This window comes from Condylura cristata, unplaced genomic scaffold (assembly GCF_000260355.1).
Source record: "Condylura cristata isolate star-nosed mole 26May11 unplaced genomic scaffold, ConCri1.0 scaffold00014, whole genome shotgun sequence".
NCBI classification, from domain to species: domain Eukaryota; kingdom Metazoa; phylum Chordata; class Mammalia; order Eulipotyphla; family Talpidae; genus Condylura; species Condylura cristata.
In genome coordinates, this window is record NW_004567115.1 from 18,296,046 (window position 1) to 18,322,073 (window position 26,028).

Below are 26,028 nucleotides of genomic sequence, written 5' to 3' on the forward strand. Positions count from 1 at the left end.
TGCCACCTGACACAGTGCATGGAGAATGAAATACATCCTGCCAAAAATGCATGCTCTGAGTTGAATCAGGAAAAGAATCAGATAAGCACAAATGGAAGAATGTTCTACAAAGTGAAGTCAGCACTCTTCAAAAATGTCATGGTCGTGAAAGACAAGGACTGAGGAAAACATTCGGGGAGACTGAAGGGATGACAACTAAATGCTCTGTATGATTGTGGATTAGATCTTAGGTCAAGAAAACAAAGGAGTGTCCTTGTTTTTTTGGAAATCATACTAGGAAGGGTTGAAGGCACCATGCATTCATTCAGTTTCAGCAGTTTTGGTGGGGGGGGAGGGGGTATGTGTGGGTAATGTAGGCAGATGGCACACAGGCATTCTTGTGTTATGTCTGCAACTGTGCTATTACAGTGAAGTTGTTAGGAACATTTTTTTTTTTCACTCTAAACAGAAACACCAGCTAGTTGAATAATAGTTACACAGAATAATATCTCTCCCTTGCCACCATCACCAAAGTTACCATTATTAATAGGTTGGTTGTCACATTAGAACATTTCTGGACTTTCACACTTAGTTTATTTTTCACACACTATGCTTAAGGTCATGCACTAAACATCCCCAAATATCTTTTTTGAAACTTAATATTCCCATAGACATTGTTCTCATTAACTATATAAATTTGTCTGTTTACTAGTTTTTTTTTCTTTGAATGCATGCTTTCAGGTTCCCTGTACCTAGTTAAGAACTGACAAACCAACCTACTATAATGATAGAAGCATAAGGGATAACATGACGTTCACAAACTTGAAGGATGAACCAAGTAAGACTTCGCATCAGGCACAAGGGTGGCTCTGAAGATCTTGGTAATAGGAGTTTGGAGACTTTATCTCTAGCGGTAGGCTATTATAGTGATTGGCTTCCAAATACATCTGTCTCTTTCAGTAATGTAGGTTAAAATCCTCAGGAGGAAAATCATGTCTGGTCAGCCTGTGTTCCTTAGATGATCAGCTATTGTCAGGGGAGTAAGAGAATAGACCTTAAACTTGGGCTTCTCCAGGTGGTGGTCCCAGAAAAGGAGGACCATCAGACTGACCATTCCCAACTAAAGGTTCTTTCCAGCTCTACTCTTCACTGCTTTATGCCTGGTCTCCCAGTTTAATCCAGCTGCCCTTGCACCAAAGACACACCTACACTAAGTGATTTTCAAATATTCTCCAGCAGTATTCCTACCCTCCTGGAAACTTGAGAAATGCATATTCCTCAGGTCCCATCCAGACCATAATCAGAACCTCTGGCAAAATGTCATAGCACCCAGTGTTTAGGAAGTCTTCCAGACAATTCTGATGCATTCTTGGTTTTGAGGATTACAGCTTTATTGTATCTAACCATGTTTCCCAGTTTCAAAAATCTTGATGGCTTAGACATACAATGATTCAAAGTCTATACTCATGGCTGAAAGGTGTCTTACCTCACCCATCTGTTCCACCTGACTTCTCTACACACACACATGCACAAATACATGCATGCATGCTCTGTTTACATCCTGTCACAGAACTTTGCTGAGCTTTTTCCTGGACTGCCACTTGGTAAATTTCTGCTTTTCCATCACTTCCTCTGTGGTGCTGCTCCTGGTTCTGATTTCAGTCTGGGTAGGAGCTGAGATTATTGTACACCTTAGCTTTGTTCCCCGTGGTTCTCTGCACAGTGTATTTATCTGTTAATAGAACCTTTGGCTTACCTAAAAAGCTTCCCCACCAGACTGAGCTCTGATTTCTAAGGACAGGGACTTTATTTCACTAATCCTGTATCTATTGCACAAAATTTGAAGGGGTAAGTGTGGTTAAATTTTTGTTAACATTTTTTTTTTAAAAATTTATTTATTCATAGAGAACTTTTTTTTTTTTAAGATTTATTTATTCATACAGAACTCTGGGGTACAGTCCAGAGTTGCGGAGGGTGAGAGGATTCACCAGAGACGGAGTAGGGAGCAGAACAGGCAGATCATGGAAGTACACTGCCGAGGGGAGCAGCGGGCGGGTCAGGAGTGGTCTGCCGCGCCATGTGGTCACCTCCGGGGCAGGCGGGAATCGAACTCATGGGGAAGTGGCTTTAGATTCTCAGTGCTGTGCTTTAACTTGCTGCGCCATCAGGGAGGGCCTTTGTTAACATTTTTACCTTGTATTGTGAAACTTCTGGCATACCAAAAAGTGAAGTAGTGAACAGTCATGCACCCACCCCCAGGATGTACCTGCATTTACTTTATCTATTGTGCTTAAGTATTTTAAATACATGGTGTATTATGTCATCATATATGTTCTGTATTTCTATAGTAAAAACTACATTACCATAATAGCTGCTGTCACACCTTAAAAAAAGGGACAGTGTCCAAATACCAATAAATATCCAATCTATATTCAGCTTTCCCCATTTTCTCTGATGGCTTTTACATTCCTTTGTTTAATCATGGTCTACCCATTACACAAGAGCATACGTCTTTAGGATATTTTAAGTATTGTAGACTAGCTCTTATTTCTCCTTTCCTCCCACTTTCATTATTCAGTGAATAAAATGCTGGCTAGTATTTATCTCCACCAATGTGCTATAACAATCCAGTATCTGTCACATTACTGAAGAACAGTTGGAAAGATGTGCCTTCTTGTTCAGAATGGTCCAGTTTCCTCATGTGATCTCAAACTCATGATTTGTAACCATTCAGCCATTCCAGCACATAGCTAGTGTTCACAAGAAACCAGTATCACAACAATATTTCTTCAATTTATAGTTACTCTATTTTGTCTTCCAGAAAGTTACTGAAATAGCTATAGTTACAGTGACTTTCTCAGTTCTTGTAGATCAGGATCTTTGGGATTTAGTAATTTCCTTTCAATTGTCCATTTATTTTGCTTTATTTTATGGTAGTTATTCACTTATTCTTTTAATACTCCCAAAGTTTGATAGAATAAAATGGCATTTTAATGTTTTCTAACTTGCTTAGACTCTCTAACATAGGTAACAAAATTTTACATTTGCTAATGCTCACAACTTAGAAAATTAATCCTTTTTCTTTTTTTTTTTTAAAGATTTATTTATTTGTGCATACAGAACTGGGGTACAGGCCAGAGGCTCAGGAGCGGTGAGAGGCTTCACCAGAGACAGAGCGGGAAGCAGAACAGGCAGATTGACGAAGTACACTGCTGAGGGGAGCAGCGGGTGGGTCAGGAGAGGTCTGCCACACCATGTGGTCACCTCCGGGGCAGGCGGGAATCAAACTCATGCCGAAGCGGCTTTAGATTCTCAGTGCTGTGCTTTAACCCAGTGCGCCACCAGGGAGGGCCGAAAATTAATACTTTTAACCTTCTCAGCTTGCAAATAATGATTTTGCCTTACTTCCATTTAAGAGATAGGATAAAGAGAGGATTTTTAAACAATTTCTCTACATAGTCTGGACTGTATTAAGTGACTTTCTCTAAGTTAAGATTGATAATATTTAATGTATTCCCCCCAGCGAGGGCCTTCTCTCCTCCCCCCCCCCCATCTCTGATTGTTCTCTGTAATGTTTCAGATTGAATTATTAGTACTTTTGGTGGTCACATATGCCAACTAAGGGTTGAGCTCCCTGCAGTGAGTAAGAATGATTGGGGTTTGGATGATGGGTCTGGTGGAGAAGGGGAGATTTTACTATGTAAGTCCACAGAAGAAGAATTAGAAAGTATACTGTGGGACATTTTAGGAACTGTGGCACAGGAAAAAACCTGCACTACTAGCATTGGTGTCTTAATTCAGGCTGCTATAACAAAATACCATAGATTGAATGGCTTAAACAGCAGACAATTATCTCATTCTGGAGGCTCAATAGGCCAACATCAAGTTGCCTCCTTCCTAGCTTGCAGACAGTGCCTTGGTGCTGTCTCTGTCACGTTGCCTTTTTTTGGTATACTGCAGAATGAAATCTCTGGTGCTCTTACGGGAGCAGTAGCCCCATCACAAGTAGTAAAGCCCACCATTACCTCACATAAATCTAATGTGCTCTTGAAAACCCCTCGTCCAAATGCTATCATGGGGGCTCAGGAATCAAGCATACAACTTTTGGGACATTTGACTCTTAACATATAAGCATATAGATTCAAAACTGCCTCTGTGTGTGTGTGTGTGTCTTAACATTGTCTACATCTTCTAGAGCAGCCTTAGATGGGGAGTTCAGCCTGTCTGGAAAATAGTGAGCACTTTGTTGATTTGAGGCCATCTTAAGGAGACAGTCCTGTAGCCAGTTGATTTGGGTTGCTTATAAGTAAAATGATACACTCATGCTCAGAAAATATGACACAATTTGCATTTGGAAGAGAAAGGTTTCTGTTTGCAAGGGTTTTAGTGAATTACAGGCAGGAAAGGGAAAGATGGTTTTTGAAATCACTGATTTCCCCTTCTATTGGACAGTAATCTATCCCGACCAGTGTTTAATGTGGTTACTGTGGCCAAAGAATCTTACTAGGTGTTATGAGCACAAGGTTTATTTTTTCATGTTTCCTGGTTCACTTTTTTCTTTTCTTTCTTTCCCATTCTACCCCTGGTGCCTCCTTTTCTTCCTTCTCTGACATTTCAGATGTCTTTGGCTCTCTTTAAGCCCTATGGATAGAAACTTAGCTGAGGAGGATATTGATTACCAAATATGGTACTGCTGCTAAAGATGTTAGAGGAATGTGGCTCATATTGTAAGCCTCCAGCCTCAGAATAAGCTGCCAAACAAATTAGGTCATTTTAACTTCTGAGCTCTTTTTTTTTTTTTTTTTAATTTTTTTTTTTTTTAAATAAAGAGCTGGAGCTTTGATTTGGAACATGATGTTGGTGATGGTATTTTAGCTCAAACAGAAGAGAGGCGGGGCATGAGGGAGTACTAGTTCAACATATTTAGGGTGTGAGCCACTTGCCCAGCCCCAGCTGTAGAACTGGGCTTACTGCAGCACAGTGCACCGGTTGAGGTCTGGACACAGAGGTGCAGCCTCCCTGTGCTCACTATGGAAGCCTCATGCTCCATTTCTGGAGAGCTCTTTGGTGTGACTGTTTTCTGGGCGATACTATACTGCTCATGCTAAGTGAGGTCAAATTTAGGAAAGTGATTATCTCACAGGATGGTGGGACAAGTTTGGGAGGGAGGAAACACTTCCTCTGAAATTGATGGCAAGGAGTTACTTGGGATAAGGTGTGAAGTTGCAACCAGTCCACAGCATACCTTAAGTGACAGGCAGATTGTATTGGCCTCCCAGCAAAGACCATAGCTCTTCAGGCCCTTATTTGGAAATATTTATTCTCTTGTGATACTAACTTTGATAGGGTGAAATGCTCCTAAGTGGAAGCGGATGGCCAGAATACTGCTTTGTTCTCTTTCCTTCTATGTTTTTTTGGCAAGATAATGCTGAGGTTTCCTAAATTAAAACAAAAACTGAGACCAGTTACAGGCAAAATTTCTTATACATTTCATTTAACTGAAATGGATTCCTTTTCTTCCTGCCCACCCCACCTGTTTACCATCTCGGATTGGTTTCTTCTCAGAAAATGGATAAGTCGCACACAGAAAAATTTCCACCCACTCCAGGGCATTTGTGGGTCAGGGCTCTGTGCTTTTGTTTTATCTCCCTCAGGCCTGCTCTTTCCTTCCCTTTTCTCCCCTCATTTCTCTTATTGTCATTACTCTCCAATCACAGCCTCTTCCTCTCCTATCTTTGGAGTTGAGCCTGTGAAGTTCAGTTCAAAGTCATTCATTCTGGTCTACAGATTCAGTCTTATTAATTTCTTAACAGAAATTGCTCTTAATTTCCTTCAAACTAAAGAATGGGTTTATGGGACCCACATGTGTACTGAATGGAAAACCTGTGCTTTTAGCAGACTCTTTTTCAAAACTAATCCCTTTCTAGACTACATTATTCTGACAGACATGGGCCTGAGGCTGCTTGAGATAGACATTATGCACAATACTGGGATATGTCTGGCACTATTGTTGAGATCCAGAGTCCATGGCCTTTGGAAAGAGATCATCATGAAATTACTCATTATGATTTGTAACAGACATTCTTGAATGGGAGGGAGGCTTTCAGAAGGTTTATCTTGCCATAAATCTTGAATCTGAGTGTATGATTTACAGGATGTTTTGTTACAGGTAAACCATTCAAAGGTAATTCAAATGACAGTCTTAATTGGCCAATATAATTGGTTTTCTCTCTCCATGTAGCAAATGAGCAAGCTCAGGAAAAAAAAAATCATATTGTACCACAGTGAGACATTCAGAATTAATGTCAATTTGTCAACTACAAGTAAATGATGCTAATTACATTTAAAAGTCTTAAACTTCTCCTGTCTTTGTAGTAATTCGGTGCATGTATCCATGGTTGAAAGCTCTTCAGTTAGAAAGGGATGAGAGTTCTTCCCCTCTGAAAGTGATGAAGCCAAGCCATTGAAAATTACATATTGCTTTAAGTCATTCTCAGAACACTGGTCAAGATCTAGGCCTCATAAGAGTTTTCAGTATTACAGAGGGCTTTACATTAATTCTTTCATTCTTAGTGGCCACCGATAGCTGAAGTTTCTAACCATGCTAGACATTAGCTAGTCCTTATCTAAACCTTGAACTTGAAAGTTTTTGTACAGGAAGGAAAAGGATCATTGGAAAACCATGTAACTCTTTCATACCCAAATTCTATCCATTTTTCCATGTAACTGATACGGGGAGGACAGCTACGCACCCCCGATCTGCACGAGCTTCACTTACCTGCTGCCAGAACTGGAGTACCAAGGCCCTGTCACCTTCCCTCTCCTTCCTCTCTGGGAATTAGTATGAGTTTCAGTGTAAGAATTATTTTTGTGTTCTGCCCATTTGTTTTACTTGACTATTCATATTCCTCACATGAGGGAAGCCGTCCATTAACTGTCTTTTCACTTTCTGACAGACTCATGTAACTAAGTTTTTCAACTACATAAACTAAATCTCCCTGGCTTTCTGAACATGGTGTGTTATGCATCTCTGTAGTCTGTGTAAGGAGTGAGAATGAAAGCATTTGCTGACCTTTTTTTCTAACAGGCCAGGACTTAATGGTGTGTTTATTTTGTCACCATTCCGGTTTGACTCTAAGGAAATGAAAACATCTTCCATTTGTTCTTTATTTCCAAAGGGCATCCGCTTCGATCCTGAAATTCCGCAAACACTACGACTAGAGTTTGCTAAGGCAAACACGAAGATGGCCAAGAACAAACTAGTAGGGACTCCAAACCCCAGTACTCCTCTGCCCAACACTGTACCTCAGTTCATTGCCAGAGAGCCATGTAAGTTGATCTATTTTTAATTTTGAAGGGAAAAATATGAATAAGAAGCGCTTGCATGTTGCATGTTAGATTACACCATGGACATAGAGCTGGCTGTCATTTCTCATTCCTGTGAAGAGGCTGACTTTTCTTACTGAATTCCAAATACAGCAATCTTGTTTGTGATTCGCTGCCTTGAAAGATGTTTTGGCTTGATCAGAACCTTAAGTACAAAATTTCACTTGAAGTGCTATAGATTTCCTTATTGTGTTGTTGACCTTATTAACAGTATTTGCCTTGGGGCATAAACCCTTTTAAGCCCTAGGCCTGGAGAGGAGACTTGGTTCTCAGGACTCCCTTCACTTCATTTGTTAAAAATAACAGTCCTGTGGCTTTAGTAAATGAGGCAGATCTTAAGTTTGTTCTGTTTTTGTGAACAGTTTAACTATAAATCTAGAGGGGAAAGGAAATATATCCAAAGAATTTATATAGTTGAACAATCATCTAACTAGAACCAGTAAAGCATTAAGGACAGCTGGATCTTCCTGTTTTAAATTAATTTGTTAAGGACACTAGTGATTAATTGCTGAACAGGTCTTTTACCACTACCTAATTAGCTTATTGCCTTAAATGTCCAAGCTGCCATTTTTCCTTTTAATAAACTATGTGAAAAAGATGTATCAATTCTGTTTCTCATGCTCAAGCAGTAGTATAAGTGAAACATGAGATAGGCCTTTATACTTCCTGTCAGCACACAAGCCATGTGTCATTTAACCTAGCAGGGCATTGAAGGAATCCCAAGTGACTTGCTGTTCGATGGAATATTTCTGTCCTGTCCTCCTTATTCTTCTTTCCAAATCACATGATCTTTCTCTTCTTCCTGCTTTCCCTGTAACTGAGACCCAAGGGTACATGGGCTCCTTTCTCCCCTCATGTCATGCTTATGTCAGATTTAATCAGAGCATTGGAAGTTAGTCATTCTGTAGCTCATTTGCTGTTAGGAAAGCAGCTGCTTGACAGTAGAAACTTAGAGATAACAGTTTCTCCCCTGGTGTGTTCTAAAATAAATTTTTCTCTGAAACTAGATATCATAATGGGGAAAAAAATTTTCTTCTTTCATGTCTTAGGGGAAAAGTGAAGTATTTGCTTATTTGGAAAGGAAGTCTAAACAAAAGTTTCATCTTACGGTGCTGTTACAGTACAAGAGGATGTATGGGCTTTAGGATAGTACTGGATCGTTCACACATGTAGCATGGTGCATGTGTGTAACATTTAATAAATGTGATAGTGGTCATGAATGGATAAAATAACTTTAATGTGGCTATTTGTGGAGTTCTAACATTTGTGTGCCTTAATATTTCTCTGTAATTTCTCTTGTTTAGGGCATCAGAAAAGAGAATTTCTTAGATACCTTGATTTAGAAAAGAATATCTAGACTAACTTATTTCAGTGAATTTGTCTGCCTCATATTTCAAATACTCTGAAAATTCGCGCAGGGGAAGTGTAATATTGGCAATTCTTTTATCCTTTCAATTCTTTACTGAGAGCTCAAAAGATTTTGTAACTCTGCTGCAACAGCTCTGAAAGAGGTAATCAGGATGTGGGAGCCAGTTCAGATAGATTAAGTGGACATGCGCAAGTCTTGCAACTAGGAGAGCCTGGGGCTCCGCTCAGGCCAGCTCCGCCCACTGCCCTTTCCTGTGCATGGAACAGCTCAGAAGAGGTCAGATAGTTTCCATGGTAGAGTCAAAACTTGCCTGGCTGCTCATAACAAAACAAACTTGAAGTTAAAAAAAAAAGAATCCAAACACCAAACAGCAGTGTATTCTTGAGAACATAAAAGTTTGCATAGTTCTCTTAATATAGCCTTTTTTTTTTTTTTAAATGACACAGGGGCCTTGACAAGCAACAATTCCACTGTGACTTAGCTCAGCCTCATCATCATAGTTCCCTCTGGGAATTGTGGACTTGTCTGTGCCACAGATTCTCCTAGAAGGACGGTACAGATCAGGAACACTGGTGGTTCTGTACTGGTGATCCCCAGCTTTATGTCCATAGTTGGTACTTGAGAATGAGAGGAGATGACTGTAACCAATGAAATCACAGAATTTGTGGATTGGGATAGTCCTGTGGGCTTCTCTGTGGTGGGTCATGGAGCAGGGGTGGATGTTGTTAATAAATGCTTCTCTTTGCTAAATTATTATTTGGTGGCGGCAGAGTTGTACCATTGCCATCACTAGAGGAAGAATGTGCCATGATTCATTTATACAACAAATGTTTACTTGAACTCTCTCAAATACCTGTTGAGCTCACATGAACAGTCAGGGAGGCCAGGCTTACAACTCGTGACTTAAAAGTCACTATGAAACTGACAGTGGTCAGAGATGTCTGGAAATTTGAGCCCATATGAAAAATGTCAGTTACCCCCACATCTGACTGCTTTATATGCTGAGCACCCTGCTTCATGCCAAGAATTTGGAGTAAGAAGACAGTGTTGTAGCTAGCCAGGGTAGAACTTGGCCTTCATGAGGAATCTTGACCATAGACTCAAAAATGTCATTGTTTGACTTTTGCTAGTTACTGTCAAGCTTTGTGACCTTAGAAATATTTAACCTTGCTGTGCTCCTGTTCTGAGCCGTAAGAAAGGGATAATACCTTATTCACATGATTGTCTTGAGAGCTAAATGGCATTACTGGATTGTGTTGAGAGTTGAACAATATATCTAGAGGACTAGGCAAATGTGAAGTGCAAGCTTAAGCTTTTTTAAAAAATCAGTTGTTTCATAATTAAATTAGCTTTGAGCTTCTCATCTGGCATCCACTGTGTGACTTTAGCCACTTGTCTTTGCACATTAGGTGAAAGGGTGAATGAAAGTCACATATAATCCTGGGAAATAGTAGATTTCCCTTAGTAATTAACTTGAGCTGCTCCTCTTTTTCCCATGTGTGTAATAAAGAAAAATAGAGTGAAAAAACAGGAAGGGATGCAGACAAATTAAAATTCTCTTAGCCAGTGTATTTGTATAGGAAAGGAGTCTTCTGTAACATACGAATTCCACATTAGAGATGAAAAGAGCACATCACTATCTCAGAAGTTTGTGTTCCCCATCTGTAAATGATACTGTGCTCCAAATACTGTGCTAAGCATTTTATGTGAATTAACCTTATTTGATTTTCAACAGTACTATTTTACAGTTGAAGAAACTAAGTTCTGCCTAGAAAGCCTAGTAACTTGCTTGAAGAGGCTTCACTCATCTCAAAACTTGTCATTGGCTTCACTGCATCATAGTGCCCAGTAGTGTATAGGATCCTGCTCTTGACTGTAGTTGTTTTTAGGTACTCCTTAGGAGCCTCTTTCAACTCATTCATGACCTCAGAGGCCATCATCAGGTGATAAAGACAAGATGTCAGTAGAGGTCACTGCTTAGTGAAATTTAAGCATCAGTGTAACTCTCCAAGGTAGTAGCCATGAAGTGTATCTTAATAATTAACCACTATGAATTTATTTAGTTTTAGTGTACTTCATTCTAAGTCATTAAAAAATTAGAACTGTTAAAAAAAAAAATTAGCGGCTCTCCCTGGTGGCGCAGCGGGTTGAAGCATAGCACTGAGAAGCTAAAGCCTCTTCCGCATGAGTTCAATTCCCTCCTGCCCTGGAAGTGACCACATGGCATGGCAGACCTCTCCTGACCTGCCCGCTGCTCCCCTCAGCAGTGTACTTCGTCGATCTGCCTATTCTGCTCCCCACTCTGTCTCTGGTGAAGCCTCTCGCTGCCCCTGAGCCTCTGGCCTGTACCCCAGGTCTGTATGCACAAGTAAATAAATACTTTTTTAAAAATTTGAACTGTTTTCAACAGCTTTGAAATACTTTAGCTCAATAAAAAGTGAAGCCACAATGAGAATATCTACGTTTCCTTGTACCTGCAGGACAAACAATTCTGTTAGGTGGTATTAAAAGTTTTTCATATGGAAAAAGGTGTGGATGGAAAGGCAGTCATGCAGCCTGTTTTGTATGGCTGGAGATCCTAAAACTTCAGCTGTCCAGTCTTTAAATCAATGATAACATGAAAATAACATAGTCACACTTGAGTAGGTCCTATGTTCTTTAGCAGGCTCCTTTTTACTATAAAGTCCTTAACACTGAGCAAACAGAAAATGTCTACTTCTAATTTCCAAGCGATTGAATAGATATGCAAGGAAGCCTTCTGTGATGGATAGAATTGAAGGAACTGGTCTTTCAATTTTTTGAGAGTAAAAATAACACAGAAAATGTGAGGGATTATTTAAAGCTGTAGTCTGTTGTTGGTTTCTATTTGGTATATGATCCATTTTGATCCATTTCAAGGAACATCACTGGAGACAATTAATTTTGATGTGATCACAGTCTCGCCCAGCTACATTTGAGAAAACAGGCCTTCTTGATTCCTCTTTGCTTTTAAATTTATGAAATTGTATTGTCATTTCATCTTGTAAAATGACAGTGGGTGATCTACTTTATTATTACAAAAAGAGGGAGACCATAATGAAATTCAGGGGATTAAAATTACATGTTTTCCTTTAGCCTGGAAATAATCACTATTAACATTACATTGTATACCCTATTGTATATCTATTGTATACCCTTCTACATGCCTTTCTATATATTTATACATATGTATATAAAGAGAGTGGTGACTGTGAGGTAATTACTTAGAACTTTTGGAGGTCTGTTTTTTTTTTTGTTGTTGTTGTTGTTGTTGTTTTAAGATTTATTTATGCAAAAAGAATTGGGGTTTAGGCCCCCCCGTGGTGGCGCAGTGAGGTTAAAGCACAGCACTAAGAAGCTAAAGCCACTTCAGCATGAGTTCGATCCCTGCTTGCCCTGGAGGTGACCACATGGCGCGGCAGACCTCTCCTGGCCCGCCCGCTGCTCCTCTCAGCAGTGTGTTTCCTTGATCTGCCTGTTCTGCTCCCCACTGTCTCTGGTGAAGCCTCTCATGACCTTGCATCTCTGGCCTGTACCCTAGTTCTATATGCATAAGTAAATAAATCTTTAAAAAAAAAAAGAACTGGGGTACGGGCCAGAGGTGCAGGAGTGTGAGAGGATTCACCCGAGACAGTGGGGAGCAGAAAGAACAGGCATATCCACTGAAATATACTGCTGAGGGGAGCAGTGGGTGGTCAGGAGAGTTTTGCCATGCCACATAGATCAACTCCTGGGATATCAAAATCGTGTTGCATTGGCTGTGGACAGCCCCACAGTGCTATTCTTCAACCTGTTGCGCTACCAGGGAGGGCCCCAATTGGAAGGAAGTCTTACACATGCGTTTAAATGAATTTATCAGCTTTACCTATGTAGGCTGTGTCCAACTGTATGCATAAAATCTCATCACTGTCTTGATGAAAACCCTGAGGTATTGGTCTCTAAGAATGTGTCGGTCAGGTCTCCATGAGTAGAATATCTGGATGGATTCCAGTACATTGAGGCTCCTCTGGAGAGCACATCCTCAATGATACAACCTACATGAATTTTAATTTTTCCATTCTGTTTTCCCTCCTGACTAATTTTTCTGCTTACAGGAGCCCCCTTCAAAGATGAATGACATAAAACTGCCCCTCCCTTATACCCAGAGCTTTATTTATTTTTTGTGTGTGTTTTTATATATAAGTTTATTTTTACATCATTTTGTACTTTTTTTTTTTCTATCTCAATTGTAATCCCTGCGGGTTTCCCATCACCAAGTCACCCATGTGCCATCACCATAATCCCGTGCACTTCCCTCCCCACCTCCCACCGCCCGTTTTTGATCCCATTTCCCACTCCACCCCCGCAAAATGTCTCTGGTGTATGGTTGTTCATTATTTTCGTTATTTCCTCGCCTGGTCCATTATACTCTTGCTATGAGTGAAACCATCCAGTATTTTTCTTTCTCTTTCTGGCTTATCTCACTAAGCATGATCTTTTCCAACTCTATCCAAGTTGCTGCGAAAGACATGTGTTTCTCTTTTTTGGTTGCTGAGTAATACTCCATTGTATATATGTACCACATCTTTTTCATCTACTTTTGGGCATTTGGGCTACTTCCATGTTTTTCCAATTGTAAATAAAGCAGCAATAAACATGGGGGTGCAGGTATCTTTTTCAATCAGTGTTTTTGTGTCTTTTGGGTAGATACCTAGGAGTGGGATTGCTGGGTCATAGGGAAACTCCATGTTTAGCAGTTTGAGGAACCTCCAAACAGTTTTCCATAGTGGTTGTACTAGTTTGCATTCCCACCAGCAGTGCAGGAGAGTTCCTTTTTCTCCACATCCTTGCCAACATTTGTTGTTGCTAGTTGTTTGAAGATGTGCCATTCTCACTGGGGTGAGGTGGTATCTCATTGTGGTTTTAATTTGCATCTCCCTTATTACGAGTGATGTTGAACATTTTTTCATATGCTTGTTGGCCATCTGCATTTCCTCTTTGGAGAAGTGTCTTTTTAGCCCAGAGCTTTATTTTTAAGGACTCTTTATGTGAACAATGGTGAAGTCCTTCCTTGGCTGGTTGAAGGATTTTCTCTTAAGTTAACCAGTGGGGAGAGAGACTGGAAGTTGTTGAGCATGGCAACCTCCTGATTAAAGGAAGATGCTCCTTTGTGAAGTGCTATGAAGCTGCACTGGGGAATGCAGGGAAATGTGGACAATGCCATGAAATCTTTTCTATGAAAGAGAAATATGTAAAGCATTGTTATTTTGAGTAGCAGTAAAGAAGACATTGGCTTGAATTTTCTTCTTAACATGCCTTGCAACCCAAGATGAGGAGTCTTGGGTTTGGGGTTAGCTTGCTCCATTCTCTTGCTCGAGGAATTGGTGGTGAGGAGGACACAAATCATTATTCACCTGGTTTTTGTTTTTATCCCAGTTTTGTTGTTAAGGTTTATGATGGCATGGGAGCCCCAAGGGTGCAAAGGAGATTCTGATAAAATTGAGGAGTTTTAGGACCTCCTTGGTGGCACACGAGTTAAAGCTCAGCATTATGAAGCTACCTGCAGCTACTGCAACACGAGTTCAATCCCCGGCCAGGGAGGTGACCCACATGGCGTGGCAGACTTCTGGATCTGTCTGTTCTGCTCCCCACTCTGTCTCTGGTGAATCCTCTCACTACCCCACGCTCCCCCACACCTGTGGTCTGTAGCCAGTTCTTATAGAAATAAATAAATCTTCTAAATATTTTTTTTCCTAAATGAGAGGTTTTTGGGCAAGCAGAGGCACTGGGAATTAGTAAAGAAGGCGGGAGAGGCCACCTGTGAGGGGGACAGGAGGCCATTTTAGAAAAGGAGATAGGACCTGGAAGGATGGCCACTGAGCTGTAGGATGGGTGTGCTGGTTTGTGTTCATGCCTTTAGAGGTGGCTTCAAACCAGGGACCGTCTGAGAATCCTGTCCTCACGCTTAAAGGACAGGATGCTTAAGTTCTCAGGATTTGTTGTGGAGATATGTTTTGTTTTCTATCTGTGCATTCTCTGAATACCCTTACCCCACTCACTACCATTTGATTGTGGGCCTTATTTTTCCCTCACTGAGAAAGCCCCATTCTAAGATCAGGACAAGTATAGGATCCCTCACCCTAGACATTCTGAGAAGAAAAACATGAAAGAAAATTTGTCATTAAGAAATGCACAGAACCATCAGAAAGCAGAAACCTAAATGTTTATGTGCAAGTCTCACTCTGACAAAGCCAAAAGATTTTTTATCTAAAAGGAAAGTTAGTGTTTGCAGCCTACACTTCTCCCCTTGAATTCTTCAATTCCTAGGTTTTGCTTGATTTAATAATAAATTTTAACAATGTTTACACATTAGGCAGTGGATCTACACATAGCTGTGTCTTATTTTTTTGTGGGAGCTAAATGATTATAGCATCCTGTAGATCATTTAATCTGATGCAGCTCATTTAAATTATGAGTTAGTGAATAACATATCATTGCGTTCCAATGATTATTACCATTTTGCTTTGAATTTGTGTTTACCAAATCATTGGTTAGCTATAAACAAATGCCTTAAGAGTTCAGGAACTCAATCTCCTTGGAAGTCATACAGTTCTTTTGTAATACACCGTCAGTGTTTATAAGCGCAAATTATTTGTTGCCTCTGCAGAGAATGAATAAGAAATTAAATTACTGGGTCAATTCAGAAGAAACAGGTACCCTAGAGTAATTCTTATAAGGCCTTGTACTCCTTATCTGATTAAAGAAGGCAGTTTTTACTTTACTAAAGATAATGCAGTCTCTTTGTTCCTTCTTCTTGTACCTTTTCACACACCTGTGATTTTCAAAGAGATGCTTTTTCTTACATAGCAGTTCTCAAAGTTTTTGTCTACCACCCCTGGTTGGTCTCTGAGGCCCTTTCACAAAGTCCATGGAGTCTTAAATGTTGCCATAAGAGTAGTTAGTCTTTCTCCTTGTATGTTAGGGGATTTGGAGTGTGGGTCACACCTTCATAAAAGGAGCCCGTAATCATTTTATTTAGTACTGTCTTTTGCTATACTTTCTCAGAGAGCTACTATGTCAACTGCAAATGCCCTTCGTAAAGAACGTAATAATGTTATTCACTTGCAGTTTTGAGTATAGGACAGGTTCTTAAATAGGGGATACATATCTTTTGTAATAATAAAATTTGACCTCTGAAGCAAAAACAAGAACTTCTGAAATCTTTCATTCAACATCTTGAGTTTGATAGCTTCCCAGTACCTGAGGACTTTTCTAGATGAGATTGGTAGAGATATTAAAGAATTTAACTGCATTATGAGATCAGTTAACATTTCGAAAATCATAATTTAGTTATCAATATTGTGAGTTCAATTAACAATACAGAAAAGCTTACTGAGAAATTTTCAGATTCTGCTGTGCAGTAAATCTTTAACACGTGAACTTGAGATGCACTGTAGAAAAGGAATATTCCCAGAAACTTGAGTAACCCCGCCTTCATATAAACATACCTCTGTGAGACCATATTTTTTTTTTAACATATCAGAGCAATACATTGGAAAAGATTGAATTTAGAAGCAGTCAACCAGTAGTCTGCTATAAACAAGATACTAAGGAGGCTTGCAAAAATTTAAAACTAAAGCTTTGCATTTAAACTGCTTTTCAAACTGCAGGTTTTGATAAGACATATCCTATTTTAATGTGTAATTGTTTAAATTTGTAAGTTTTAATTTCAGCATGAGATACACCAATTGGATCTTCTGTATCCTTGGCTAGTGTAAAAGGGGTGTTGAAGTCAAAGCTTTAAAGCCACTGGCCTTTAACCTGAAGTTTACTAACATTTTCTTCCTGGATGGACAAGATGGGCATAAGAAATTTTTAGTAATAGGTGTCTGCTGTAGATTTGAAACCTCGGGTGATTAGATTTGGCTAATTTAATACTGTGGTTAAAGCAGTTTAGATTTAGATATAAACTAAAGGGAACCAAGGTTTCCCTTGTGTTGGGACCCTGGAGCCTCCTGTGCCAGGCAGCCTCTTTGATGAAGGACTTGCACTTCTGCCGCATATTCTCCACCAAGAATAACCATATGTTGGTAGTTTGAGGGGCTGGCAGACATGCCACCCCTCATTCTCAGAACCTTCTTTGGGTAATGGACCTGAAGTGAATGTACCTTTCAAAATGCTTAATCTTAACCCCTTTCACCCCATTACCAAAGTCACAGAAGCTCATATCAGAAAACTTTGGAGAAGATAATAGGAGAAGGCATGGTAGAATTAATGTTTTCAAATTTAAAAAAAAAAGCTATCTTTATTTTTACACAGTTGATTTTTTAATTTACATATGACAGAAAACTTTGCAAATGTTTGTAAATAACAAATATTAAATTAGCATTTTAGCGATTTTTTTAACCTAATATAGTATCTGCATGTTTTGAATTTTTAGAAAATATTATTTATGCATACAAGAACTGGGGTACAGGCCAGAGTTGCAGGGGGTGAGGTGATTCAACTGAGAAAGAGTGCGGAGCAGACAGGGAGATCTACTGAAACACTGTTGACGTGAGCAGCAGTGAAGAAAGGAGAGGTCTGCCTGACCATGTGGACTAGCTCCCTGGCTGCAGATTAAACTCATGCTTCAGTAGCTGGCAATGATAGTTCACGGGCTTTAACCCTGTGCCACCTGGATGTTATACAGTCAGAGAGAAGCATTTTAACATGTGGCATGAATAGCTGTAGAACTGCAGTACTACATCTACTGCAGGAATAGATTGATGAGTTGGAATCACAGATGCCACTCAACCTTCACTTTTGCATATCTGTAGCTATCAGTATATATATATATATATATATATAGTTCATTTATAATAATGGAATACCATGTAACAAAAACTTTTTTCTTGGGGAAAAGACTAGCAGAAATAACATTGCTGGGAGAGTAAAAGAGGTAAGAGATACCAGACTTAAGGGGTACTGTACTGGACACAGATACAGGTCCTTTAGGCCCCGTTTCCACATTGCCTGTAGCCTCCTGTATCTGATCTATACAGAGACACCATAGCTCTTGAACCAGAAGCATCTCTACTTGCCACAAATACTCTAATTAGTGGCTGAGGGAGGAGGAGTGTTTTTTCTGACTTTAATTATCAGTAGGTCAGGGAGATCAAGCTGTTCAACCATGAACAGCTCTATACAGAGAATTTAAGTGGGTTCCTGTTTTAATTTTCTCACTTGAGTATAGCAAGCATTTGAGGGGAGGTTGAAAGACCAAAAGCTGAATAAGATATAGTCCAGAGCTGGGTTGTTTACACTTTTGTAGGGGAAACAGGTCTTTAAATGACTGACAGCCCAGCAAGAGCTAAATTGCAGGTCTAGATTTTATGTGTGGTGATGAAACTGGTAGTTATGAGAAAACCCTCTGTGGATCTAGTAGCAGAAGAAAGTTTTTCTGTAAGTTGGCCTCTGTGCAAAAGTACCTAGAGACTGACGTGGTGGCCAGTGGGGAGAGCAGAGGTATGAAAATGTAGGGAGGAAAGGATCAGAGAAGAACTGGCAATCTGGTGAGGCTAAGGGGTGCACAAAGGAAATAGAGGGTGACAGCATTGCACCAAGGCCAGTGTGTCAAATGGAAAAATGAACAGGTACCAGGCAAAAGGTTTATTCTTTGAACAAGAGGAAATGTGTTTGGTTTCCTACTCCCACACAGAACACATCTCATCAGCCTGCTGTTTTACTCATCCCAGATAAACATTTATGGAGAAACCAACTGAGGTGCAAATTTGGGAGAAGGGAGCTTATTGAAAGGACATACATTCATTATTTCACAGATTGTGTCGGTGAGAATTCCAGACACAGGGTAACTGGCTGCTCTGCTCCTTGTGTCTCTTGAAAAGCTGAGATAAATGTTTATCTGGGCTGTGGTAGCATCTGATCATCATCCACGCCCCATGTGGTGGATTGCAGGATCTGGAGGCTGTTGGTGATGACTAGGAGTGTGGCTTTGACTGTCACTTAATGGAGCCACTGCCATGTGCCAGATACAGGCACAGACATCCATCTTTGCTGACCTCACAAGAGCTTTGAGGCAGAGCTGTTTCTATGTAACAGATGGAGAAGAGTGCAGAAAGTAAATGGAACGCTCTGTTGTTTTTCTCCTCCTAGCAGAAAAAGATTCTCTGGTGGTATTCCCTGTTGTCCCTTACTTGGAAGCCTGAATTTATTTGGAAAAGAAAACCTTCATTAAAAATACACATTGACCTGCAATTTAGAAAAAAATAAGGAATTCATTTTGAGTTAGCATTTGGTTTACAGCATTATGTAACTTAGAAGTACAGGGTCACACCCTTCAGGTGCATGTTGCCACAACATACCTTTTGCCAAGGGACTAGTCCTGTACCTAATCTGCTGTAGCCCTCTCCAAATTTCTCTCCCTGCTCTCTCTGGTAGTCGGTTTTACAGACAAAAGTCTAGGATTTGTTATTGGTTTGCCTTTATCTGACCCTTTGTTTCTGTGTGTCCCACAATTAACTGACACCCTCTAGTATTTAGCTTCCTCCTCTGACTTAATTTGACTTAGCGTAGTCCCCTCCAGATATATATCCAAGTCCTCATAAATGGCAGTAATTTAGCCTGTGACTTTTAAGGGCAGGGTTGGAATATGTTTGCATAACAAAACACTGTGGTGGAAACATTCCCTGGATAACTTCAGTCACCTACAGTTTATTTAGGGCCCTGGCTCATGGAGTTCTTGTCTCCTTGGCAACTTTACAGAAGTTTGGGTTTTGGCCACAATACAGGAGATTTGGGTGTCTGCTTGGGGTGGAGTGGGGACTGGGGAAGCATGTCTCTTCCTCTGTTGTTTTCTGGCAAACCAAGTATGATCAACCCCAGGAACCTATGGCTCTCATTTGTTATCAATAGTTCATGTCAACTTGCTTTAAAAATTCTTTTCTCCTCCCCCCCCTTTTTTTTTCTTCCACCAGCTGAATTTTTCAATATCAAGTAAATAAAATGCTTTTAGTTACATCTCCTAAATGTCTTTTAATATAGAGTATTCCCACTTCTCCTGCTGGCTGCCTTTTGAGTTAATTGACTTGTTGCAAAAGGTGTTAACCTTCCTGGAGGGGAAGAAAAAAAAAAAACCCAAAGCAGGAGCCCTCCTGAGCTTGTCTGCTTGCTTCCTCTAGGTGTTCATTTGCTTATTCCTGTGTTCCCTTTATTTACTAGGAATTGAGAGATTTGCTTGGGGTTTAAAGGATTGGTTTAAATTCAGGGTCACCCTTTCTGTCAAGAATGCCTCATAGGTGTTGCTGTGTAATTCAGTACTGCACTGTGAAGTGAGTTGTGTTTGGACTGTTTATTGTATTTGATGGTACTGAGATGGGCTAGTGGATTTGGGTGCCAGTGGCCTATGGTAAAGCTACTTCCTTTTCATCCACTGGTCATTACTTAACTAGGGATTGAAAAGAAAGATGATTTTTCTAATTGTCAGTTCCCCCCAAATGGAGTTAATTTGTCTTTTTAAAAAAGATAAATATTTGTTTTGTTGCCCGTTCATGGCTGATTTTCAACATAAGGTAATAATTTTTCGTGGGTCTTTTTTATTATTGCTTTCTCTATTTTTGAGTATCATAACAAACTTTTGGTTTATCTTTTCAATTTCATTGTCTCATTGCATTGCAGTCATTATTCCTATTGATTCCTGGTGATAGGGAAGAACTGACATCTTTTTGATGGGAGCACATGCCAGGGTGCTGCTTGAGTGGGCAGAACTTTGGGATGCCCGGTATTCAGGGGATGAGGGGGTTTCCCTGTCTGGTGTCTCAGGATTAGTGCAATGTACATTTGCTCCAGTGCCTCCCCAAGTGCTCAGTGTGACCTGTCACTGTTGAAGCAGAAGAATTTTATTGGCTATTTGGCTGATGAGAGTGACCTTACGCATAGAAGCAGCCACTTCTACAGCTGTGCAGAAGATAAGATTCTTACATAGTTTTATTTTGTCGTTGTTGCTATTGAGATTGCTTAACTATTAACTACAGTAAAAAAAAACAAAAACAAAACCCTGAGATTACAAGTAGTTACATTTGTTATTTTCTTCCTAATTTAATAATATATCAGAAGGGTATGGATACAGTTCTTTATTTCCCCCAAATTAAACTAAAAATGAAGAAGTCAGACATATTACAACAGAATGTTCATCTAAGGGAAATGAAATTTATCTTATAAAGAATGTCTTTGAATTATGCGTGTAAAATAAGCATAAAACAGACTGCGCAGTGATACTGACTAGATGCTTTAAATAAGCTCAGGGAGCAGAAAGTTAAATATTTAGATTAGTGTGAAATGTCAGCTTTGTAGCAGTGTGCCATTGATGGAATACTCCTGGAACATGTCTCCTCTCCTTGTTTTAACACCTAACCTTGGTCCCTGAAATGGAACGTATAGACAGGAAGACACTCTGATATGGGTGGATTTGTTTGACATCTTCTCTTTGTTTGTATAATCCCTTTAGTTCTATAGTCATGTCTTTAATGTTAAGAATTTGGTGGCTTTCTAAAACGAAGACAGTATGGACCTGTCATTCTATAATGACTTGTTTGGGTTCATCCCCCCCATCACCACCAAAAAAAATACTAGACACTTGAGGGAGTTAAACTACCTTGGCTTTTTCACCTCGTAGTTTATGAAGTGTAGATTAATAACAACTATGAGACTGGGTACCAGGATGGAAACATACTGAATTCCTGGTGTGAGAGCACTCATTTCCCTGTCTCTCTTGGCAGGGTTATCATATATAAATTGATTTCTCTGTCTGTTTTAATGTTTGTTAATAAAACTAATTTTCATATGTTCATTGACTACTTAAATTCGAGAATGGTATTTTCTATTTTCTTACTGGTTGTGTGTGTGTGTATATATGTGTGTGTATCTATATAAGAACTGCTTTCTTAACTAATAGGTTATTACTAGTGGGTAGTCTCTTCATCTTTTTGTAGAAGTTGATAGTTTTGTATTTTCATTTTTCTTCTCCCTCAAATCTGGTGGTTTCTCTTTCAAATAATGATGAGCTTCCTGTCACTTCATGGAGCTGACCTAGAAATAAAATGAGATGGTATTCTTGAAATACAGGAACCCTACAGATGGTACGTTGAAGGTTTGAGCCCAAACTTTCAAACAGGTAGTTTCATTTGGAATGTCAGTTGGAATGAAGTTCCTCTAAAAAGGTGGTTTTTTTCCCTTGAACTTTGACAAAGCCCACAAATTGCATTACACTGATACTGATACCTTATAAATGTTCTTGATACGTGATTTTCTGGTGATTGAGAAGATAAAAAAGAGACAGGAAAAGAGTTTAATATCTTGCGTATCACCATATCTTTTAAATAGTGAGCTCTATCATCTTTACATTGGTTTGATCTCTTAAACCCTTTATTGTAATTTTTTTTCTTAAATTGTGGCGCAACCCTGATAGTTTGTTCTGTAACATCCTTAGTGTGGCTCTAACATCCTATAGTGTGGGATTACTGATAACTTTTTGTTGGTATTTGTATGTTTCTGTGTCTATATTTTCTATAAATGATTAGTTATAAAGACTTGCTCAGATTCAGATTAGATAGTGATGGTCTCTATAATATTAACAGCCACTAATGATCTCTACCCAGATTATTTAATTGCCTATTCCTTTTATATATTGATTTTGCTTATTTTAATGTATTTAATGCAACTTAAAAATTTTGTCTTTACCAAATAGGGCTTTATGAAGATTGTTATTTACATAACCACTAGCCATGTTAGCCATTTTAGCAGTATCCAGTTTTCATTTTATTTTATACACAAGGTATCTTGGATTTACAGAGAGTCAGTTTTCTCTAAGTTCACCCAACTATTATTCAGTCCAGTAACTAAGAGTTCAACATGTGGGTCTTCCACAATCTTGTACATAATAACACCTTTTTCTCTCTTTACCAAACCCCAGGTAATTGCTCCTTTTCATATAGGGGAAATCATAACAAAGGTAGGCATAAAGAAATAAATAAAATGAACTGAATAATTAACACAGTTAGAGATCTTTAGAACATTGTCCAGTTTCATTTTGATTCTGATGCTATAGTGCTCCAACCAACCATTGATTATATCATTAGTTCATTGTATTAATGTGTTGTTTGATTCTGTGTACATTTCGGAATATACATTTGACCCAACATCCTTTATTTTACAATCTTAGTATCAAGCTTTTCTTGTGAGACAGCTTTTTTGTAGCTCCTTTCCCCAGCCATTTAAAAGCCATTATCAAATCTAAAAAGTATCAAGGCTGGGGTTCATATGGGAAGATTCCAAGTTTACACCATCATTTCACCTCAACACACGACTTTTCTGACAATTCTTTTCATTTGTCAGTGAATATATTTATGAAGAAATTTGACCTAGATGTATTTGATAAATCTTGTCATTAGAGGTATTTCAGAAGCCATTTTGTTACATAGTAAACATTCCTCAAACTTGTTTTGTTTAATTTATTTTCCTAAAATAGCAGTATAATTTGACTTTTGGCAAATAGTTACTCCTGAAAGTTTGAGCTAAGATTTAAATGTAGTAATTTTTGTAGAAGCTAAATGTAGCAATTAGCAGTCTCCACTTGTAGTTAAAGTCCAAGTGAACTTTTAAAAATCTAAAATATATTGGCCTCTCCCAAGACCTAGACTTTGATATTACCAAATGCCAAAAGAGATTGACAAATTGGAAACTAGGGATTATTGTTAAACTGCTTTAAATTATGTAATTTTCTGGGACAGACAGACACACACACCCTTAAATAAAAGGAATCTACAATATTCCTGTGGAAACCTAATCATTTTGCTTTTCTTCCCCACATTTCCCTATTTATATTTTTTAAGTGTTACCTGATAGCAAACAAAAGTTCACTGGCTTCGTCTCTGAAGTCATCTAAACTTGTGGAGCCATAACACAAACCATCAGATGAAAGTGTGAGACTTTATACTTGAGACACATTTAGTGCCTTAGATTAATAATTGGAACCATAAAAGCATTTCCCCCCCATTTTCCAGAAGGAATTATAACTGATTTAAGTGGTTCCATACAAGATTTTAGTGAAGGGACTCTAGGTAAATTCTCAAATGGAGAAAAGTATTTGATGGGATGCGTAAAGTCAGGTAAATTACTGGTCTCAGATAGAACTCCCTCCTCTGCTCAAGTGACAGCTCTTCCATTGGCCTTCCCAGCACTGGCTAGGTTTCCTGAGGCCACTCAGCTACTTGCTACTTCTCTGAAAATTGTCACTTGTACCTACAGCTATGCCTTACTTGTGTGAAATATATTGTTTTAGTTGAAGGTACTAGATACTTTTAAATCCCAGGTTGAAGTGATTATGATAAAATGCTCCTTATGGTGGCAACTATTTTTCATAGATTCTGCTAGTAATCTCAGCTCCTTTGTCTGCTGATGGAGCACCGGCACCACTTCCATCAGTGGGTATGCAGCTCCTTCGTGATGCGTCCTGTGCTCCTCCTGCCCAGCCAGACATCCTCAAAGCTGTTACTTAGCTCCTAGTAGTGGGTTGCTGGCACATGATGTGCCCACTTTGCCTCTGGGTGATCTTTTTTTTTTTTTGCACTGAAGTGCATGTGCTGTGGCCATAAATTAGATCCTTTTGCAAATTAGTTGATTTAGGAGTTCAGAAGTAACTTTTCATTTCTCCTCTGGAAAGTTCCTCTGAAGCTCCAAAGGTGGGGAAAAAGAGCCAGAAGACTTTCGGGCTTTTCTCTCCAAAGCCCTATTGCCTGCTTATTCCCTTAGAGAAGACCTGTCTGTCTCTATCTCCCTTGGTAGTCTGTAAACTTACTAAGTAATCTTACTGGATTTTGCATATTGTTAGATGCAATACCATGTTTCAAGAAAATATTTGCTAGATTAATTCTTACTCTGTTTCTCACTGGTCCAAATATGTACACCCTGAGAAGTCCACTCATCAATCTATTTTTATTCTCCAGTGCCTCATGGAGTAAGTCTAATGCATTTTAAACTGATGGCTCTTCAAAATCTAGATTTCTGAAGAATAGTTTACCAGAAAGAATGAGATAATCTAGAAAGAGTGACTTCTTAGACCTGGGCAGAATGTACTTGCTTGCTTACAGAAGGAGCAGAGAACTGAGAGAGTTTCCCTCCTGAGGAGTGGTAGGTAATGATTTTTATAGTTTTCGTTTTAATGAAACAAAGCAGTTAAAGACAGTAGCATAGGTAAGGGCTACATTTAAGAATGGTTGTAAGAAGTTCCTGAAAGTGAACACATTCTACTAAGATCAGATTTTCAAGGCTGATTTACTTTTAATATTCTGAAGGCTGTCAAGTCCTACAGTTTGCTCGGGAAGCACCTACGACCTTAGGAAGACCATTCTAGGCCCTGTGACTTCCGTTGCATTAGTGGAATTACATTCCGAGCTAGAAGAACAAGTATTAAAGTTCAGAGGCAAGAAAACTTAGTTCAAGAGATCATAACTCATCTTACTAAGCTAGGAGTGAGTTGATGGGGGCCAGAGGGTAGGAGTGGGCAGGAAGGAAGTAGTAAATGGAAGTCCTTACTACAGTGAGAAGTTGTCTTTGATTAGAAGGAACTGGAAGCTTATTGGAGAGTTGTAGAAAGGTAACTTAGTAGATTTCAAAGGAGATATGACTTTGTCTTAGAGATTTTTCTAATCCAAAAAAATTAAATGATTAAAACTGCATCACCAGAAGTGCCAGGGGAGATGATTCAGATGGTGCTCTGTGGCTCCATCCTAAAAAGGACATGTTGGCCTGTTTTTCTGACAAGTACTCAAACTTTCCCAGTACTACCCCCACCTCTATTTATTTCCAGTACCATTTGCCCCTTTGGATCTGATTCTCATCTAAAGATATTCCAGTGTGGGAAAAAACTTTCCAACTAAAACCTTGAGATAAGCTATCGTATACCCACAGGCATGCTTCTCATTCTATATTTGCAGCAAGCACAGAGGATGTAACAGACAAGAGACCCTGGGAGCCAGTGTGGAATCTCCTTGCTACCCAGAAAGGCCTTTTCGAGGGCTCCCCATGTCATAATGGGTGGAGTTTTTTCGCTCCCTTTCCCAGCTACCCAGTTCTCTGTCTCAGAACTCAACTCAACACTCATTTCATCAGTTCTCAGGAAAGGTTCAGTAACAACTCTCCAAACAGATGATCATCCCCCCTGCAAGACATTTGTAAACCGCCCATTAGCGGGCCCACATCCACTGATCACAGACACAGCCTGACCTTATAAGAAATTGCGA

General features: G+C 39.3%; 1 protein-coding gene across 4 annotated transcripts in view; it reads left to right on the forward strand.

Moving 5' to 3' along the window:
- The window catches only part of RBPMS (RNA binding protein with multiple splicing), a 155,676-nt gene that overhangs the window by 92,456 nt on the left and 37,192 nt on the right, over positions 1 to 26,028 (forward strand). For all 4 annotated transcript variants that reach the window (XR_001145447.1, XM_004682211.2, XM_004682210.2 and 1 more), the window contains exon 5: positions 7,158 to 7,308. Coding sequence is in view for 3 of the 4 variants with exons in the window: in XM_004682211.2 (XP_004682268.1) it covers positions 7,158 to 7,308 (151 nt within the window). In the remaining variant the exon portion in view is untranslated. The remainder of the gene's footprint in view (positions 1 to 7,157; positions 7,309 to 26,028) is intronic.